Consider the following 22,646-nt stretch of genomic DNA (forward strand, 5'->3'; position numbering starts at 1 on the left):
TTTGAAGTTCCAAAGCTCTTTCTGCACCAGATTCAGAGCCCGTTTGTTTCAGCAGTTCTGTTTACTCCTGCAGGGATCCGCCCAGATAGGTGGGGCCAGGGGCGGGGTGAGTTGTGAGAGGTGGCCCAGAGCAATGGCAGCGACCACCACCACAGCCAGTCCTGCTTCCACAGCTCCCTCCCCTTTGCTGGAACTAGTTGGGCTGCTAATCTGTGTCTGTGGCCCACAGTTCTCAGAACAGCAAATATCCTGTCCTTTTGATCTGACTGCTACTTTATCGCTTCTAGCACGTGTAGGTGGGGGGCGGGGCGAGCTCTGGGAGGGTAGGGAGGGGGCGGCTAGTCTCAGCACCTAAGGCTTCCGTTCTCTGCTCGGCAGTGAGGGCTTAAACCACCGTTTTCAGCCTTCTTCCCTCAGTCTTTGCTCCGAGGTCTCTGCCGTGAGCGAGCGTTGGGTTCAGCCGTGTTATGTGCTGCCCCCTCAACCCTGTGGGCCATAAGCGGAGCTCTAGCAGTCCGAGCTCTTCCCTCTCCCGCAGCTGCGGTAGTTCTGGGATGAGCTCGGAGCACTGAGCTAGGTCTGCGTCCTGCGCCCGCGCGGCTCCGTCCCCGCACTTCTCCCTTCCCTCCTCCCCCGTTTGCGATTCACCCACCTTTTGGTGAATTCAGTAGTGGGCCTCTTGGTCTTGCCTGTCTGCTGTGCAGGGAGTCCTTTGTGGAGTTAATATTGTCCGATTAGTTGTAAATTCCAGGGGAGTTTTACAGAGGCTCACCTCACGCCGCCATTTTGATGACGTCCTCTTCTGAGGAGGTTAAATTATTAAGTTGGGGCAAAAGTAATTGTGGTTTTTGCAATTATTAACCTTTTAAACTGCAATAATTTTTGCACCAACCTAATAGTTATTAAAAACCTCTTTAAAAAGAAAATCACAGAACCCGATGGCTTCTTTGGTGAATTCTACCAAACCTTTGTTTTTTTTTTTTTTTTTTTATTGGGGAAGGGGAACAGGACTTTATTGGGGAACAGTGTGTACTTCCAGGACTTTTTTCCAAGTCAAGCTGTTGTTCTTTTAGCCTTAGTTTTGGAGGGTGCAGCTCAGCTCCAGGTCCAGTTGCCTTTGAGGCAGCTCAGCTCACGGTGCCGGGTTCAATCTTAGTTGCTGGGGGCGAAGCCCTCCATCCCTTGTTGGACTCCAGGAGTTGAACTGGCAACCTTGTGGTTGAGAGCCTTCTGGCCCATGTGGGAATCGAACCGGTAGCCTTCGGAGTTAGCAGCACGGAACTCCAACCACCTGAGCCACCCACCGGGCCGGCCGCTCTACCAAACCTTTAAAGAAGAATCAATACCATTTATTCTCAAACTCTTCCAATAAACTGAAGAGGGAACACTTCCTGACTCACTCTGAGGCCAACATTACCCAATACCGAAACTGTACGAAAGCACAAGAAAAGAAACTGCAGATGAAAATCCTTAGGAATATAGAGGCAAATATTCAACAAAATACTAGCAAACCAAATTGAGCAGCATTATCAAAAGGATTACCACATGACTAAGTGGGATTTATTTCTGGAATGGAAGAATGGGTCAACATACTAAAATCAATATAGTAAATCACATTAATGGAAGAATAAAACCACATGATTATCCCAATTGATGCATTAAAAAAGCATTTTAATACACTTAATATTAAAACATTCAATAAACCAGAAATAGTAGGTCAATTCTTCAACATGATAAATACCATCTATAAAAACCCCATGGCTAACATCATACTCAATGGTGAAAGACTGAAAGCTTTTCTTCTGAAACCAGGAATAAGGCAACAAAGTCAGCATTCACCATTTCTAGTCAACATAGTTTTGGAAATTCAAACCAGAGCAATTTCGTAGGTAATAAAAAGAAGTAAAAGACATCAAAACTAGGAAGAAGTAATGTTATCTTTGTATGCAGACGACATGAGCTAATATGTTAAAAAAGAAAAAAAAATGATTCCATAAGAGCTTTTAGAGCTAATAAACAAAATTCAGAAAACCTGCAGGATGCAAAGTCAACACACAGGAATCAGTTGTATTTCTAAACATTTGCAATGAACGAGTCAAAAGCAAATTCAAAAACAATTCCATTTACAATAGCATCAAAAGAATAAAATACTTAGCAATGTAAAATTGTACAGCTAATAGGAAATAGTTTGGTGGTTCCTCAGAAAGCTAAACACAGAATTATCACAATTCAGAAATTCCACTCCTAGATATATATCCAAAGGAACTGAAACCAGGTACTTGAACAGACACTTGCATCATAGTTTTCATTATAACATTATTTACAAGAAGCGAAAAGTAAAAAGAATCCAAGTGTCCATTAATTGATAAATGAATAAAATAAAATGTGATACATACATCTAATGGAATATTAGTCAGATATAAAAGGGAATGAAGTTCTGATGCATGCTACAAACTGGATGAACCTTGAAAAGCATATAAAAAGTGAAACAATACGGAACCAAAAGACAAAGATTGCATGGTTCCACCTACACGAGGTACCTAAAATAGGCAAATCCATAGAGACAGAAAATGGTTTAGAGTTTATCAGAGTTTGGGGTGAGAAGGGGTAATGAAAATACTTTGGTAATAGCTAATGGTGATGTTTGCACGTTTATAATGTAATTAATGCCACAAAATTGTATACTTACATGGTTAAAATGGCAAATTTTATGTTATACCTGGTTCCAAAAAAGTGTAAACACATTATAAGAGATGTTATCTATGTATTACTTATCGAAGTTGAATTATGGTAGCAATGTGTAGTATGACGTTCGCTCAAAGGATGGCCTTAATCAGATGAATGCTAGCATCACCATGCGACAGGCAGGGCTGTCAAAGGAAATGGCAGAAGCACGGTTGTCATTCCAGGAGCACAAGACCATTTTGAAGTGGTATTTGAAATGAGAGACTGTTGTTGAAGTATGTGAGTATGCAGCAGAACCTCCAACACGTCTTAACAATTGCACGCGTTCATGGTAAGTTTGACACGCACGGCACTGTGTGAAGAATCGAAACAGCACGCGCAGCGATGCAAGTGGGCACGTTGGTCAACGCTGCCCGAGCAGTTCACCGTAATCAGAAGTGTCTGGACGCTGATAATAACCACTTCCAGCACCTCTTGTCATTGCAGAAGTCAAACGTGACTCGTATTCATCTTTTGTTACCAGTATATATTATTACAATTTTAATACAGTTTTTTCATTTCTTAAAATGTGTATACCTTTTTTTGGCACCCTCTGTATATTTTTTACAATTAAAAAAATTAATAATGTATCAAAAAACCTTGAATTATGTACTTGAAATGGGTGAATTTTATGGCATGTAAATTATATTTCAAACTGTTTCAAAATAAATAATACAATATTTAAAAAATAAATTATATCTCTATACAGTAGTAATGAATAAAAACATGAAATTAAGAAAGCTATTCCATCTACAGCAGCATCAAAATAATAAAAGTTAGAAATGAGTTTAACAAATGAAAAACTTTTACTCTGAATACTACAGAAAACTGTTGCAAGAAATTAAATTAGTACTAAACTAATAGAAAGATAGGCTATGATCAGAGGACTTAATAATAAGATAGCAAATTTCCCCAAATTTACCTATGGACTCAATATACCTATCAAAATCCCGTATGACTTCTTTGCAGAAATTGATAATATGATCCTAAAATTCACCTTGAAATTTAAGGGACCCAAGACAGCTAGAACAATCTTGAAAAAGAGTAACAAAATGGAGACTTCACACTTCCCAATTTCAAAGCTTCAAAGTTTCAGTAAATGACAGTGAGGTAGTGACAAGCTAGACATAGACGAGTGGACTGTAACTGCGAGTCCAGCAATAAGCCTTCACATATACAACTAACATACCTTCAACAAATTGCCAGAAGAATTTAATGGTGAAAACATCTTTTCAACAAATGGTCGTGAGAAACCTGGCTAGCCACATGCAAAAGAAAGGAAGTTGGATCCCCTACAATAAATCAGACGCAAACATTAAAATGGATTAAACTTCTAAATGGAAATTACAGTTACAGGTTGCAGGCCTTGTTTTGGGGGCAATATTCTAAAATTGACTGTGGTTATGGAAGCACAACCGTGAATATAGTGAAAGTCAATGAATTTTAAGTAAGTGAATTGTATGTTTTGTGAATTTTACCTCCTTTGTGAATTTTATCTTTTTAAAAATGAAAGAATGTCATCACTACTGATCCATGGATATGGAAAGGATAATAAAGGAATACTATAATCAAGTCCATGCTGACAAATTTAATAACTTAGATGAAAATGGCCCAATTCCTTCAAAGATAGAAATCTCCCAAAGCTCACACAAAGAGATTGGCAATCTGAACAGGCTTATATCTATTTAAAAAATTGAATCAATAATTAAAAATTTTCCAAAACAGAAAGTAAAGGACTAGATGTAAATTTGACCAAATATTTAAGGAAGGAATTATATCAATTCTCTACATTCCCTTGCAGAAAATAGAAGCAGAGGACACTTCCTAACTCATTGTATGAGGCCAGCATTACCCTGACAATAAAACCAGACAAGTACAAAAAAGAAAACACAAACCAATATTGCCCATAAACATACATGCAACTAAATATTGACAAATTGAGTCTAACAATGGTGTAAAAAGAATAATACACCATAACCAAATGGGATTTATTCCAGGTATGCTGGTTTGGCTGGTATAATAATAGAAAATCAATGAATGAATTCTATCATATCAACAGGCTAAAGAAAACTCAGATGATCGTTATCAGTTATGTAGAAAAAGCACATTGACAAAATCCACCATCCACTTTACGTCAACAACTCTCAGCAAATTAGGAATAGAGGAGAAATTCCTCAACTTGATAAAGAACATCTACAAAAAACCTTATAGGTAATATACTCAATGGTGAGAAACTGGACACTTGACTCCTAAGATTGGGAACAAGACAAGGATATTCCCCCTTACCACTCCTATTCAACATCTTAGTGGAAGACCTAGCTAGTGCAGTAAGGCAGGAAAAAGAAGTAAAGCTATACAAATTGAGAAAGAATAAATAAAAGTGTATTTGTTCATAGACGGCATTGTTTATGTAGTCATTTCCAAACAATCAACAAAAGGACTTCTGTGAATATAGCAACATCACAACATACACGGTTGTGTATGTTGTGTATGTAAATATTGTTGCTCTCAACATACAAGGTTAACAGTATATAAATGTTGTTGCTCTCTCATCTACCACCAGTGAAAAATCAGAATTTGAATTAAAAACACAGTACCATTTGCAATAGCACAAAAATATGAAATACTTATGTATTAATCTAATGAAATGTATACAGGGTATATATGAGGAAAACTACAAAACTGATGAAAGAAATCAAAGATCTAAATAAATGGAGAGTCCATGTTCCTGGACTATAACACTCAACATTATTAACATGTCAATTCTTTCCCAACTTGACCTATACATGCCTATGTAATACTAATAAAAATTCTAGGAAGATATTTTGTAGCTATTAACAGATTCTAAAATTTATATGAAAAGACAAAAGACTCAGAATGGCCAACATAACAGTGAAGAACAAAGTTGGAGAACAGATACTGCTCACTGTAAGACTTACTATGAAGCTATAGTAATCAAAACAGCCTGGTACTGGCAAATAAACAAACAAGTAGATTAAAAGAACAGAATAGAGCGCCCAAAAATAGGCCCATACAAATATAGAAAACTGATCTCTGACAAAGGAGCAAAAGCAATTTAATGGAGATAGTCTTTTCAACAAATAGTGCTGGAACAATTGGACATCCACATGCAAAAGAAAAAAAATATTTACACACACCTTACAACTTTCAGAAAAATTACCTCAAAATGGATCATCGTAGACCTAACTCTGCAATATGAAACAGTAAAAACTCATGTAACAAAACACAGGAGAAAATTTAGGTGATTTTGGGTTTGGTGATGAGTCATTAGATAACCCAAAAGCACAATCCATGAAAGAAAAAAGTGATACTGTACTTTATTAAAAACTTCTGCTCTTCAAAAAGCACTATTAAGTAAATGGAAAGATAAGCCACAGAACGTGAGAAAATATTTGCAAAACACGTATCTGAAGGACTGGCATCAAAAATGTACAAAGAACTCTTGAAACTCAGAAGACAATTAAAACATGGGCAAATATCTGAACAGATACGTCATCAAAAATGATATAAAAACGGTAAATGTATGAAAAAATGTTTAAATCATATATCATTAGGGAACTGCAAATGAAAACAATACCACTACACCCCTATTAAACTTGATAAAATAGAAAACACTGACAACACTAGCTGTTGGCAAGGACATGGAGCAAGAGGAACTTATTCACTGCTGGTGGGAAGGTAAAATGGTGCAGCTGCTTTGGAAGACAGTTCCGCAGTTTCTTACAAAACTAAACAGATTTACCTTATGGTCCAGCAATCATATGCTAGGTTTTTACCCAACTGATTTGAACATTTATTTCCACACAGGAACCTCCATGCAAATGTTTATAACAGCTTTATTTATAACAGTCAAAAAATGGAAGCAATCAAGATGTCCTTTAATAGGGAAATGGATAAACAGTTGCACATTCACACAGAATACCACTCAGCAGTACAAAGAAACAACTTATGATACAACAAATAGCTGAATCTCAACTTGTTGAGCAAAAAAGCCAGACACAATTAAGTGTGGATGGTATAATTTCATTTACATCAAGTTCAAGAACAGACAAATCTATGCTAGATCAATGTTTACTCTTGTGGGGGAGGTGCGGGACAGAGGTGTACCAACTACAAAAGGGCACTCTTTCTGGGGTTATGGTAATGTCATGTGTCTTTATTCAGATGTTAGCTATGGTTGTATATATTTGTTGAAACACATAAAACTATATTTAAGATTTGGGTATTTTACTTTATGTAATTATTATGTGATAAAGTTGGTTATGTTAAAAAAAATTTGAGATACTGGTTATTTTGGAGGGATGTAAAGGGTTGTGATTGGGATGGAGCAGTTGCAGGGCTTCTAAGGTGATTAGTGTTGGCCCCAAAAAGAGTGTATCTGCCAAAAAGGATACCTTGTGGTTAATTGAGCTCAAATTTACAACCAAAATCTAGCAGCCATTGTATGCAAAGGTGCTCACACACACTGCACTTCAGGGAAAATCTACAGACTGGGCTGCCAGCCTCCGGCACAGTGCTCCTGCCATCTGAGTTGACCCTTAAGAGAGCTCCTAGGAAAGAAATTTGACCAATTGGAGCTGTGCAGCTGTGAGGATTTGGAGGCCTCGTTTTCATAGAAATGGACCAATCACGGACGGGGGTAGGCACTCTTCTCTACATAAGCCAGCTTCACCTCCGCTTCAATGGCGCACCCTTTCATCAGTTTCCATTGCACTCAGTTTCTCAGGCTGGAGCTGTTACATTTGATTGGAGCAGAGTGGAACTGTCTTGCCGGAGCTGAGCTGTGACACCAGAGTTGTAGCACCAAAGCCTTCTCACGCAGGTTGCCTTGCCAGAGCTGTCCCACAGCTGAACTGTTCCACAATTGAGCTATTTACACTGAATAGTTTCTTCCCTCACTGCACCCCAAATTGGACTCTTGTTGACAGTGAATTGGCGATGACAACCTTCCGCTGCCAGTAGCCAAGCTCTATTTCTTACCCTTCATGCTCATTTCGAAGTTGTTCTTTTAAGAATTTATGAAGCTACACTTTTGTTTCATGTAGTTTTGTGTATCTGTGCCATATTTGACAAGAAAGTACGAAAAAATACCTTCCACACGTGCCCATTTCACCACAGGGTGGGTTGGACTATATAACCTCTAAATAACTTTTAAAGCCTAAAATTGGGTGAGTCTATATTACAATGATAAAATCACTGAAAATGAATATAAGACATTTTCTATTTAATATTTAAAATATCTAGGTTTAAATAAATAATATGAAAGATTTTGTAGACCACACACGTGGGTTAACACTTCCCCCCCAAGTTTATGCTTCTTTTCACTGTAAAGAACAGAAAACCAAATCCAGGTCTTAACCTCAAATATATTTCCAATTCTTTCTAATCTTTAAGTATATGAATGATAGTTTTTTGGACCAAGAGCCACTAAGTCTCTCAACTCCTCAGCACTATCTCCCGATTGTAACTCTCTGGAAAGCACAACATAAAACCAATTTTAAAAAGCTGTGTACAGGCATATGTCCATACAAAGAACAGCAATGTGCCAAGCAGTTGTATTTGTAATAACTAAAGCTGCTAACAACCAGAACGCTTCCTAGGTGAACGGATAAACACCTTGGGGGATATCCATACAGTGGGATGCTTGCTAACCAGCAATTAAAAAAAAAAACAACAACTATTGAAACAAGCAACATGAATCCATCTCAGCATAAAATTCCATTATGCCAAGTAAAAGAAGCCAGACTCCTTCCCTTAAAAAAGAATACACTGGATGACTTAATGCATATAAAATTCCAGAATATGCACACTAGAGTGACACAAAGCAGATTGTTTAACGGAACATGGGAAGATAGATAACGGTGAGAAAAATCAGAGGCACAGGCCACTTTTGGGTCTGACAAGATATGTTTACTGTCTTGATTGTGGTGATGGCTTCAGGGGTGTACACGTATGTCAAATCTTATCAAAATGTATACTTTGAAATGTTTAGTTTACTGTGTGTCAATTAGTTTCCAATAAAACTTTTTAACGTTGTGCACTAGTCAAGAGTCATCTCCCCCTGCCTCTCCTAACTTCTAATCATATTGTCCTCATAAGGCGAAAGGAAACTGAGAACACTATTCTTCTAACCTCACTGACAGGCTTCCCTTGACCAGGCTGACTTAAGTTTTGTTTAAATGGAGGTTGTGATACTTTGAGGGAGAACAGGTTTGCAGTGCAGCATCCCCAAAGTCTGACCCTGTCCTTCACTAGGCAGGAACACAAGATCACTGGGGCAGTACACACAAACGAGACAGGCAAACCCACGGTCCCAGCACTCATACTGCACTAGCACCTCGTAAACAGTCAGTGATCTCAGTTGGCTCCACGCTCCAGTGAAACACTAGTGGCTCAGCCCGACTGTCACGGCCCTTAGGACGAGGCTATGCAGGCCTGCGTCCTAACTAAGCAGAGGAAGGTGAAGCCTGCTTTGATTCTCTCCACCAGTCCTTTACCAGGTGAGAACTTTCCACTCCAATGTGAAGAAGGCCGTCACAGGCGAGCCAGTCTACAGAGCAAGAGCGTTGGTCCCAAAGACCGCCAAAACTGGCAGATCCCATCTCAAATCTGTTCAGATCAGGGCAAAGGGAAGAGCTCCAGCCCAAAGTTGGCAACTGGAAATAAATGTCTAGCTGGAAGGAAAACCAGCCAGAAGGGAGATATGGCTACCTTTACCCAAACGAAGCAAGCCTGGCTACCTCAGCACTCCTGACCAGGCTGCAAGAGTAACTGTGAAGAAAACCCACCCTCCTGGAAGCAACCCGTACTACTGCAGCCTTCGTGGTCCTATCTAACCAATCTGTATCTGCAATGGGGCACACTTGTCTTGCATTTACGATAACCACGAGCCAGCAGACTTCCCCACTGCGACACCTTCAAATACCGGGTAAGCAGAACTCGTTCTGTGGAATAACAGAACTTTAACAGAGAAGACTCTCTGCAATGTGTGAGCAACTCCAGCAGGGTCAGCACGGAGTCGTGTTCCGTACAGCGCTGATCAGCTGGATGAATACGCACACTGCTCATGTACCAAACCTTGGAGTCCTTTATTAGTATCTGGAGACGGGCAGTACATACAGTTAACAGCTCACACCAGCTACGAAGTACAGAGAACCGAAACTGTCCTTCAGGACAAGGCTCTCAGAGCAATACGGTGCTGTCTGCTCTGAACTTCCACAAACTCCAACTCAGATGCACGCAGGACACACAATATAATAATTTCACTTTGAAATGGTTCTTAAGCAATGCCATTAATTGATAATTCAAACTTTCCAGAGTGTGAGACATGGCAGGTCCTTGGGTGCCATGGCACTGCCATAAAAGGCCATCAGGCATTTGAAGGTCAGACAGTAAGAACCGGCAGGGAGCGGGAGGTTTGACTTTCAGTGTAGATAACAGATGGTCCAAGTGGATAATTTCAGTCCAGGCTCAGTATGGGTCCTACAGAAATCCACCAGATAAACACAGTTTATAAACCAGAAAGCTGGAAAATGCCAGCTATCACTTGTTACTGACTCTTACTGGTAGACATGGAGGCACTGGGAGTCATTTACAACACAGCAAGTTTAAGAGGGAGATGCCTGGAAGAAAGAATGGAATTCACTATGTCAGATCCATTCTGATCCTCTCGTGACACGGTGCCATGGGTCCCTCTGCTTTCACATGTGAATTAAGAATTGCTTCCTTTATTTCAATGTTCCATTTTGAAAATAACCAAACCCTTCCCCCGACCCCCATCATTCTTCATAAATTCTGTTTGCAAAGTCCTGATTCTTCTGGATCTAGACTTTTTCCTTTCGCTTCAATTTTGATACCTTCTTGACAGTCCCATTCTTATTCAGAAGCTTTAGGACCCGATCTTTATGATCTAAAACCTTAAGCATGGAGTCTCTGGCCTCGCTGATTTGATCCATCACAAGTTTACACCTCTGCATATTTCCCTGAAACAAAGATATGAAATCAGTCATCAGTAACCTTGACTGTGTAATGAGGCCATTTTGAGGCTTTCACATAGATAAATGTTTTAGTGTTTCTTGGTAACGGAGGCTGAAGCAAACAATCGGTTTTTACTAAAGGTATTAGCGGATGAGGGAGGGAAAAGGAGAAGCAAGACTTTACGGTAAACAACTCCGTAAAGCAGATGATCAGAAGGGGAAGGGCTCATGCAAACCTGGATTAGCTCATTTATTCGGTGCAGGTCATCATCAGTCGCGGCCTTTTTCTTTGGGATAATCCCTTCCTGCAGGTTGGTGAGTCTTTCATAAACATCATGTTCAAGATTCGTCTGCAACACACAACGGGAAGGCATCGTGACCTCAGAGATACTTTTCTTTCTCAGCTTCAGGCAAATACACCCGCTGGAAACCCCTTGTAAACCAGTAGGAGGGCTATTCGGGTGATGAAATCCTTCTCCTCAACGACTAAGGTGTACGGAAGCTTCAGTAATGGAAACTTATCAGTAACAATTCACATTACAATTTGCTGTAATTCAGAGCCCATCTCCAAGGGTAAATTGTAAATACTGCCCTGAATTTATAATTTGTCTGGAAAACAAGTCAAGTTTCACAGAAATGTGCTTCTCTGATAAGTATAAACCTAGCCATAGCACTACTTAAAAAATTTTTTTTAAAATATACTTGTAACAGACAATATTCTTCAGATCATAGCTACTGCAAAGATAGAAAACCTTCATGAGGTTGTCTTGATCGTCTCACCTTCGCCTTGTTGGTGATGGAGAGATTCCTGCCCTGGAAAGGGTTCTGGAAATGGTTGAGACCCCACTGACACTGGAGAGATGAGATCAATCTCAGTTTACTAGTCAGTGTGCTCACAGCCCAGGGGAGGAGGACACTGCACGCCATCCGTGGCCACGGGGGTTGTACTCAGGAACAGAGTGAACAAGTAGGGGCTGCAGGAGGCAGGCTCTGCAGTGTCAAGAACGAGAGGGCCCCTGGTTCCCAGGAGGATATGACTGGCTTATCTGAACATCACACGTTGGCAGAGAACTGAAGGCTAATGCTCAGCGAGAAGAGGGAACTGTGCCTGGTCCCCGGGATAAGGAGAAGAGTGGGTAGGAGGGGCTTCCAGTGAGGCCCTCTGAGGTTCTCCGTTTCACAAGTCAAGACAACACATAATACTGAAACTTAACTGTAGGTCTCACACCACAGGTGTTCAATATATTTTGGTTCTGGGTACCAGAACTAAGACGTATTTAGAGCGTAATTACATATTACATAGTAAACATACAAATTCTATCATAACCCATGTTAATTGGGAATGTTTCAGAATTACTCAGAAGACAATGCTCTGTGAATTCAGACAGCTCCAGCATCTGTCCCTCTCTTCAGCAGGACGTAACAACTCTCAACTCCACCTACCAGCTGTAGCAACTGGGCAGCACAGAGGTGGACTTTCCAGCCTTGGGCACGACAGGACACTCCTTTCTGATTAGCTATTTCCTGCAGCATAGCTTTCTTCTCTTCTGGAACCACAAAAAAATAAAAAGGACAATTCAATTTTTAGAAAGCTAAAATGCTTCGTGTTCAAAAAGCCACTTAAGCACTACTATTTTATCAAGAATTTCTTTACTGGGGTCAGCCTGGTGGCTCAGGCGGTTGGAGCTCCGTGTTCCTAACGCTGAAGGCTGCCAGTTCGATTCCCACATGGGCCAGTGGGCTCCCAACCACAAGGTTGCCGGTTCAACTCCTCGAGTCCCGCAAGGGATGGTGGGCTCCGCCCCCTGAAACTAAGATTGAACACGGCACCTCGAGTTGAGCTGCCGCTGAGCTCCCAGATGGCTCAGTTGGTTGGAGCGAGTCCTCTCAACCACAAGGTTCGACTCCTGCAAGGGATGGTGGCCTGCGCCCCCTGCAACTAACAACTGGCAATTGGACCTGAAGCTGGAGCTGAGCTGCGCCCTCCACAACTACGACTGAAAGGACAACTTGACTTGGAAAAAATCCTGGAAGTACACACTGTTCCCCAATAATGTCCTGTTCCCCTTCGCCAATAAAAAAAAAAAATCTAAAAAAAACAACAGAAAAACTAATGTAAAAAAAAGAATTTCTTTACTTAAGTATCTTTAAATAATTGCTTTGCATTTAAGTCATGAGGAATAGAGGTCAACATGAACAAAAGCTCTTTTTGTGCACTCCAGAGGAATGCTTTAAAGACATGCTGATAATCTAGTGAGTTCAAAAGACAGTGAGTTATTAGTCTAACCTCTTAAAGGAGGGAAAATGATCTTTAGTGGTTTGGAGGTCTTCTCATGTGTGATGTTTGTTAAGCATGTGGAGAGTTGGGCATTAAGTCTTAAAAACTCTTTGGTGTTATCTAGATCTTGGAGAAATCACAGGAATCAAATTTGAATAATGTTTAAACTTTGATAGAAAAGTCCCGTAATCAGGATTGTAGAATATACCATGTTTCCCCGAAAATAAGACCGACCCGGACAATCAGCTCTGCGTCATTTGGAGCAAAAATTAATATAAGACTTATATATGTCATGGTGAGGATGTGGAGAAATCAGATGCCTCATGTATTGCTCATGGGAAAGTAAAATGTATTCACTATGGAAAAGTCTAGCAGTTCCTTGATGATTAAATACAGTCACCAAACAACTCAGAAATTTCATTCCCAAGAGAAATGAAAAGATATCCCCACAAAAATTTGTACACAAATGCTCATAGCATCATTTTCATAATAATTAACACGTGGAAACACACAAATGCCCAAGTGATGAGTGGATAAAATGGGTATATCCATAAACTACATTATTATTTGGCAGGAAAAAGGAATGATGTACCGATACGTGCTACAACATGGATGAACCTTGAAAACACTATGCTCAGTGAAATGAGCCAGTCACACAGACTGTGGATTACGATTCCATGCACATGACATCTCCAGCATTGGGAAATCAAGAAATGGAAAGGTCAGATGCTGCCTAGGGTTGGGGTGAGGAAGGAGTAAAGATGGCAGGACTGGGAATGAAGGCTAAGGGGTGTAGAGTCTCCTACTGGGATGATAAAAATGTTTTAAAACTGCAGTGATGTGCACAACTCTGTGAATACACTAAAAACGGAATGGTACATTTTAATAGGTGAATTGTATGCTACGTAAATTATACCTCAATAAAGGTATTAGAAAAAGACAGTAAAGAGAGGCAAGTTTGCCCCACTGGTTACATCTTACATCATAACTACAGTACAGTTCAAGCCCAGGAAATCATTACTGATGTGCAGTGTGAGTGTAGTTCTTTGTAATTTATCATGTGCACAGATTCATGTGACCACCATCGTAAGAGATTCAGAACTAGTGTACAGCAACACAGAGCTCTCCCATGCTACATCTTACGTTCACACCACCGCCTTCCCACATTACCCCCGATCATTCTCCATCTGTACCAGTTTGTCAGATAGGACTCACATTGTGGGTGTCCCTTTAAGGCCTGCTTTCCCCATCAAGCACAAGTGTATGCCCTCGAGACCGACCCAAGCTGTCCCACAGCAAGTTCTTCCCTTTGCATTCCTGAGTAGTAGTCAATGGTACCAGGTGGTTGAATCATTTGCCTATTGACGGTCACCTGTGTTTTCAGTTTTGGGCTATTACAAAAAGTTGCTATGAACACCAGTGTACAGATTTTTGCATGGACACAGGTTTTCTTCTGGGAAAAATGCTCAGGAGTGCAACTGTTAGATCATATAGTAAGGGTGTATTTTGTTTTTATGAAACCGCCAAAGAATTTCTAGAGTAGCTCAGCAATGCATGAGTTCACTTGCTGTACAAGAGTGCTCTGCTAACTTGCTCCCCAGTGAGACTGGTGAAAATTAAAATAAAAAACCCATCTAAACCCTGGGAAAGGTCCTAAGGGCAAATAGCAAATGCAGAAACATGCTAAAGTATGGTAAGAGCAGCAAATCTGTGGTGTCTGGACAGACTGTTCCCTCTCTTCCTCCCAGCTCAGTGAGGCAGAGCCCACTGCAGGCGGCTACGCAGGGCACCCTTCTCTCCAGCTGGGCGGAGGGCTTTCTGCCCAGGAGGAACAGCACTTCTTATCCTGCCTCCACTGCACCTATGTCACAGGTGAGTACAATCAAGATGTGGGGGCTCCCTTCTGCTCAACCCCCACTCGTGGAATGGACTGTACCTGAGGCAAGATGTGCTGAGAACACTGGGGCGCCGGGAGCCCTCTTCCTGGCATGTGAGGCAAGCCGGGCAGCTCCTAGCTGCTCAGACCTCTGCCCCTGCACTCAGCACTCACTCACCGTCTAGAGAACTGAGTGTTTATTACTCAGAGAAGGTGGCCAGTGTCTCCACCCCAGTCTCCATAGACCTAGGTTCAGAGAGTCTGCCTATGGGGAGAAACAGGCCATAAAACTGGTAGCTTCTAATCTCTTTCCAGAGGGATGGACTCCATTTGCAAAATGGTGTGAAGTTCAAACAGAAAGGTGCTCCCCAAAACAGTGGGAGGTTGTAGTGAAACACAAGAAAGGAAATTCTTGGATCTAATGAAGACACGGCCTGGACTGTGGGCTGACTAGTTTGCAGGAGAAAGCAGAGTGGGGAGGGGGAGAAGCCCTCCCGGGGTCAGAACAAACACCAAACACCAACGTCACAAATTATTGTGGCAACCACCTACCATTTGACTGCGTTAGTTTGCAGAGGAATTTAATTTGTGTTACAGGGCAAATTCCAGCATGTGCTCTGTTCTAGTAGAGCCAATGACAAGCAATTTGTGAAGTTTATCAGCTGAGTAGAATCTGGAGAGTGGGAAAGAGCCCTCCAGTTCCACTCTTTCCCAGGATGACTATGGGCACACTGGATGCTATGACTCCCTGAGGAGGAACATTAGAGGCTGAACACTGGGTGGTGGGGGTAAAGGTGGTAAGACTTCATTAAAACAATCCCAGCAATCACTAAACAAATAAACAAGCAAATAATAACAATGGGGGGGATGAAGAGCAGGACCCAGAGATGCTATAATATTATCTACAGTATTCAGTTTCCAACAAAAAAGACGCATGCAAAGGAAACAGGACAAGCATGACGCATCCATGGGGCGGGGGGGGGGGGGAGGGAGGTGTAGGGGAGAATGAAGGCAACAGAAACTGCTTGTGAGAGTGACCAATGTCAGACTTACTGGAAAAAAGATTTGAAAGTAGCCATTATAAATAAATTCACGGAATGAAAGGAAAGCATGAGTGAAGTAAAAGGTATGATGATCATGTCACATTAAATAGAAAACGTCAAAGAGAAAGGAAAAAAAACCAAACGGAAATTCTAGAATTGAAAAGTACAATAAATAAAAATTTACAAAATCCACTAGAGGGGATCAACAGATCTGAACTGGTACGAAAAGGAATTAGCAAAGTTGAAGACAGATCGACAGATATTATGCAAGCTGAAGAGCTGAGAGAAAAAGACTGAAGAATAATGAACAGGGCCTCAGATAAATGTGAGACACCACTAAGAGCACCAACATATGTGTACTGGGAATACAAGAAGGAAAAGAGAAAGGAGGAGGAAGAATATTCCAAGAAAAAAATGGCCGAAAACGTCTCAAATTTACAGAACACCTCCCACCCCCAACACACACACACAAAAACAACTTATACATCCAGGAAGCTCAAGGAATTCCAAGTATGATAAATGCAAAAATACCCACAAACAGACACGTCACAGTAAAAATCTTAAAAGTAGCAAGAGGAAAAATGATGCATCACTTACAAGGTAAGCCCAGTAAAATGAGTTCTCAGGAGAAATAATGGAGGCCAGCAAGCAGTGGCATAACATATTCAAAAAGCTCAAAGGAATGTATGAGAGATCTAATTTTTCCATATCCTCACCAGCATTTGGCACTATCAGTATTTTATTTCAGCTGTTTTGATAAACGTGTAGTGACATCTCAATTTAAATTTCTCTAATGGCTGGTGAGGTTGAACTTAGGAAAAAAAAAAAAAGAGGTTGTTTTCTGTTCCCGAATCCAATCCAGATACCTCATTACATTTACTTATCTCCCTAGACTCCTCTTGGCTTAATTATTTCTCCGATTTTCCTTGCTTCTGATGACTTTGACAGTTTTGAAGAGTACTGATCAAGTATTTTGTAGGCTGCCATTCTATTTGGATGTGTCTAATGTTTTTCTTAGTGTCAGACTGTTGTTATGTTTTTGAGAGACATACGGGGAAGTACCATTGCTCTCGTAGCCTGTGATGGGTGCATACTATTTTCACGATTCATCACTATGGATACTGACCAGATCACCTGGCTGAGGTGGTATGTGTCAGGTGTCTTCATTGTAAAGTTACCCGTACCCCAACCTCCTCCACACAGGACAACTTTGAGCAGCCCACACAAAAGGACTACGCTTTATGTTCCCTTGAACATCTCATGTGCTTGTCAATGGTGTATCCTCTTTGGTGAAATATGTCTTTATGCCTTCCTCCATTTCTAATTGGATTATTGTTTTTATTTACTGTTAAGTATTAAGAGTTCCTAATATATATTCTAGACATGAGTTCTGTACGATATGTGATTTGGTAATATTTCCACAGTTTATAGCTTTTCTTTTCATCCTCCTAACACAGTTTTTCACAGATAAAAAGTTTTTATGAAGCCCAATTTATTGATTTTGTTTCCTTTATAGATGTTTTTAGTGTCATATCTAAGAACTGTTCATTATGTCCTAGGTACAGGCGACTTTATACCAGGTATTCTTCTAAAAGTTTTATAGTTTTACATTTCATATTTAAACCTGTGACTCATTTTGAGTTCAGTTTTGTACAAGATGTGAGGATTAGGTGGAGGTTGTGGGTTGTTTTGTTTTTGAACTTACAGGTGTCTAGCATCATTTGTTAAAAAGACTTTCCTTCACCACTGAATAGCTTCTGCACTCTGGTCAAGTATCAGTCGAGCATGTTTGTGTGAGTCTATTTCTGCATTTTCTATTCTATTACAGTCATATATGCATCTGTCCTCTGGAAATACCACAAAGTTGTGATTACCGTAGCTAAATCACAGGCTTTAACATTGGTAAGAACGATTAATTTTTCATGATAATTTTACCTATTCTCGCTCCTGTGCCTTTCCACATAAAGTTTAAAATAAGCTTTACCATGTTTACAAAAACATTTCTGTGATTTTGGTAGGAACTGTATTAAACCTACTGATCAATCTAGGGAGAACTGACACCTTTATGCTGAGTTTTCTAATCCAGGAACATCGTACGTCTCTTCATGTATTTAGATGCTTTGTTTCTTTCATAGTATTTTGCAGTTTTCAGCAAATACACTAAGTATATCATTTTGGGGAGAACTATAAACGGCATTATGTTTTCAAAATCATAACGTCATTCCAAGTATCTAAAATTACAACTGATTTTTGTGTGTTGATACTGTGTCCTGTGACTGCTGAATTTACTAGTTCCTAGAGTTTTTTCAAAGAATCCCTTGAGATTTTCTACAGAGACAATGATGTCATCTGCAAATCAAGACAGTTTTATTTATTTCTTTCCAACTTGTATAGTCTTTTATCTTTTTCTTGCCTTACGGTGCAGCTAGAACTTCTAGTTCAATGCGGAGTAAGAGTGGCAAGAGAGGATAGCCTGGTCTTTTTGTTACTCTCAGGTAGAAAGCATTCAGTCTCTCACCAATAAGTGTAATGTCAACTACGTTTTTTATAGACTTTATCAAGTTGAGAAAGTCTTTATCTTATTTTTCAGAGTTTTTATCACAAAAAAGTGTTGAGGACCAGCCCGGTGGCTCAGGCGGGTAGAGCTCGGTGCTCCTAACGCCGAAGGCTGCCGGTTCGATTCCCACATGGGCCAGTGGGCTCTCATCCACAAGGCTGCCGGTTCAACTCCTCTAGTCCTGTAAGGGATGGTGGACTCTGCCCCCTGCAACTAAGATCGAACACGGCACCTTGAGCTGAGCTGCCTCCAGATGGCTCAGTTGGTTGAAATGTGTCCTCTCAACCACAAGGTTGCCAGTTCTACTCCCGCAAGGGATGGTGGGCCATGCCCCCTGCAACTAACAATGGCAACTGGACCTGGAGCTGAGCTGCACTCTCCACAACTAAGACTGAAAGAACAACAAGTTGACTTGGAAAAAAGTCCTGGAAGTACACACTGTTCCCCAATAAAATCCTGTTCCCCTTCCCCAATAAAATCTTTTAAAAAAGCGTTGAATTTTGTCAAATAATTTTTCTGTATCAGTTAATATGATCATGTGATTTTTCTTCTTTAGCTTTTGTTGTAGGATGAATTGTCCCCTGCAAAAGATATGCTGAATTCCTAACCTGTGGTACCTATGAATGTGACGTTATTTGTAAGTAGGGTCTTTGCTGATGTAATCAAGTTAACAAGTAGTCATACTGAACCCTAAATCTAATGAGTAATGTCTTATGAGGATGGAGAGAGCTTAGATACACAGGGAAGAACACTGTGTGGAAATGGAGGCAGAAACTAGTGATGCAGTTGCAGGCCAAATAATACCAAGGATTGCTGGCAGCCACCAGAAGCTATAAAAAGGTAAGGAAGGATTCTCTTCTACAGGCTTCAGAGTATGATCCTGCTAATACCTTGATTTTGGACTTCTATCCTCCAGAAGTTCTATATTCATGAGAAATACTAATAATGTAGGTTTCAATATTTGTAATCTCTTTGATTATCATATCAGGGAAATACTGACTTCATAAAATGAATTTGGAAATGTTCCATTCTATACTTTGAAAGAGACTGTGAAAACCTGATGTTGACTGTTCATTTAAACATTTGATTGAATTTCCCAGTAAAAGTATCTGAGCCTAGAGATTTCTGTTTGGAAGTTTTTAAATAATGGATTCAATTTATTTAATATATAGGGCTATTCAGATTTTCCAGTTGGTGATGGTGAGTTTTGGTAGTTCGTGCTTCTGTAGGTATTGGCTCATTTCATCTGAGTGAATATGGACATAAAGGTGTTCACAGTACTTCCTTATTATGCTTTTAATGGCTGCAGCACTATCTGTAGTAATATCCTGTTTCATTCCTGATAGTCATAATCTGTCTTCTATTTCTTCTTTCGGCAGCATTTAGTGCTATAAATTTCCCTGTTGACACTCCTTTAGTTGCCTCCAACATATTTTGGTATGCTGTATTTTATTTTCGTCTTCATTCAGTTTATGTATTTTTAATAATTTCTCTTGAGAGTTCCTCTTTGACCCATTACTTAAAAGTGTGTCAATTTTCATGGTTTGGAGATTTTTTTTTGGTTATCTCTATTACTGGTTTCTAATTTGATTCCATTATGGTGAATGAAGACAACTCTGTATGATTTCAATTCTTTTAAATCTGTTGAGGTTTGTTTTATGATCCAGGACACAGTCTGTTGCGTGGGCACTTGAGAGAATATGTATTCTGCTGCATTCTACAAATGTTTATTAGATGTTGGTTTGTAGTATTCAGTTCTATATCCTTGCCGGTTTTGTCAAGTATGAGGTGTGATAAAAAAAAAAAATACGGTGAATGTTTGTATTAATAAAATTTATTACAGTAAAAGACACAGTGCCATTAATCCCCCTCAAAATACTCCCCCTCACTTTGAACACACTTATCCTATTGTTCTTGCCACTTTCTGAATCAGTTCTCGAAGTCCTTTTTCGTGTCTTCAGTTGCATTGTTGTGGCTGCCTTGTTCTGAGTCAATTCAAAACATTTACCTTTCATGGTCATTTTGACTTTGGGGAAGAGCCAGAAGTGTCAGATCCAGTGAATAAGGACACACTGTGATGAGGATACAGTGTAATGTTTTTGACAGAAATTGCCGTATACCAGAAATGATGTGTGACACAGAGCCTGTCCACTGTGATCAAAAGATACAGTGAATGCTGCTGCTGAGTGCCATCCAATGGAAAGGCAGGGATCTTCAATATGGGAAGCAGCGTGTCAAACCTTAGTAACAGTGTGTGACAAGTTTCAACTTGTTCGGCGCAGTCAGTCAATGTGAGCTACAGTTGAGAGATGGTGTGTTTTAAAGTGTGCCCTAAATCATCCTCCATCATGACAACGCTCCGTGTCACACATCACTTCCGGTATACAGCAATTTGTCACATAAAAATATTACGGAGTGTCCTCATCCACCTTATTCAACAGATCTGGCACCGTGAGCCTTCTGGATCTCCCCCAAAGTCAAAATGATTCGAGGCAGCCACAACAGCACAACTAAAGATACTCATGAAAGAGGACTTCCAGAACTGCTTCAGAAAGTGGCAAGAACGATGGGGTAAGTGTGTTCAAAGTGAGGGGTAGTATTTTGAGGGGGATTAATGGTAATGTGTCTTTTACGGTAATAATTTTATTTTATTTAAACATTCCCCATATTGTTTGATCACACCTTGTACTTCTATCAATCACTGAGAATGGGTTGTTGAAGTTCTCACTATAAATGTACATTTACCTATTTATTTTTTCATCTCTACTGTTTTTTGCTTCAGGTATTCTGAAGCTCTTGATTTTTGTTGCCTCTACATTTTTAAACAGCATACAACGTCCTTCTTTGTCTCTAGTAATTTTCTTTCTTCTGAAGTCTACTTTTTTTATTTGGTATCAATAAAGCTACTCTTGCTTTTTTTATTTTTGGGTTGCCTATATTTCTCCATCTGCAGGTCTACCTACGTCATTGAATTTGAAGTGAACTTCTTATAGACAGAATATAGCTGAATATTTTTTTCCATCTACTCTGCTATTTTGTTTTAATTGGTATGTTCAGACTATTTACATTTAAGGTAATTATTAGTATGTATCGCTAAGTCTGCCATGTTATTATTTGTTTTCTGTGCTTCTTGATCCTATTTCTCTTTTCTTTCCTGCCTGTGAATTACCTGACAAATTTTTAGTAGTCCATCAGGATTTATTTATATGTGATTTTAAAGCTCAGGCAAAGCAGTTCAACTAAAATTTAATAGTCAAGAGACTTGGCGCAAAGGTGATTAGTATGTATATATCCAAATGTGTAAGATTTAGGAATCATCAACAGTTGCAGTTGTCAAATTACCCTTCTTGATATAGTTATGAAGAGTGAGTCCCAACAAACAATGAGAGTTTTTCAGTATGGCCCAACAGGGATGTTACCAGGGAAACCTTTAAATATTTTACTGCTATGATATGGAATTCTTGGGGTGTGAAGAGATGTTTAGCGGTCCATATCCTGCTTCCACCAAAGGTCAACACTTCGTGACCTTTGGTAACCTCACCCTCTTCTCAAACCTCAGGGTATACTTGTCAGACAGTAAAGCTGGGAAGTGCTGCCACCTCTGTATTTCCATTAACTGTCAGGACCTTCATCTCTGCTCACAGGCAGTAATCAATCCCTTCCAACTATGACTCAAAATGAGGCTACAAGGAAAATTTCAGAGAAGTTTCCAAGTAGAATTTATGTGAGGGGGTGGGAAACATGACCAAGTCTCTGAAAACTCACACTTCTTTATGAAATGACCATATCTGACAGTTCAAATCCATCAGGAGAAATATTTGCCAAGTACTAGCAACCATTTTCATTATATGTGGGTTTACTAAAATGTTATTCTTAAGTTCAAAAACAAAAACATGTATTGAGGGCTTACTCTGGACTATTTCTAGAGCTACACATATGTTAAGCCAAAGGTCTTTTGGAAAATAAAATTTCTGAGGGCTTACAATGCATGCACACTGGAGCATCGTAGGGACAAATATGTACTATGCCAAATAACAATCTAGTACAGCTCTTCCCATAACTACTCTGGGGGCTAAGGAGGTCATCTGCCACCACTTGGGAGCTGGTAACACATGAATTTTACTAAAAACAAGGTTTTAACTTATTCATTAGACCGGATTTCCAATAAAGT

At 40.0% G+C, this 22,646-nt stretch overlaps 1 protein-coding gene across 8 annotated transcripts in view; it reads right to left on the bottom strand.

Annotated features, from left to right (window-relative positions):
* Positions 1 to 6,558: 6,558 nt before the first annotated feature.
* The window catches only part of SAP130 (Sin3A associated protein 130), an 87,712-nt gene continuing 71,624 nt past the window's right edge, over positions 6,559 to 22,646 (bottom strand). For all 8 annotated transcript variants that reach the window (XM_081051677.1, XM_081051681.1, XM_081051679.1 and 5 more), the window contains exons 19-21: positions 12,165 to 12,268; positions 10,958 to 11,071; positions 6,559 to 10,727 (exon numbers count right to left, since the gene is read on the bottom strand). In XM_081051677.1, coding sequence (XP_080907803.1) covers positions 10,569 to 10,727; positions 10,958 to 11,071; positions 12,165 to 12,268 — 377 coding nt within the window. In that variant the 3' untranslated portion in view covers positions 6,559 to 10,568. The remainder of the gene's footprint in view (positions 10,728 to 10,957; positions 11,072 to 12,164; positions 12,269 to 22,646) is intronic.

The sequence above is a fragment of the Rhinolophus hipposideros genome (assembly GCF_964194185.1).
Source record: "Rhinolophus hipposideros genome assembly, chromosome: 6".
Lineage (NCBI taxonomy): Eukaryota > Metazoa > Chordata > Mammalia > Chiroptera > Rhinolophidae > Rhinolophus > Rhinolophus hipposideros.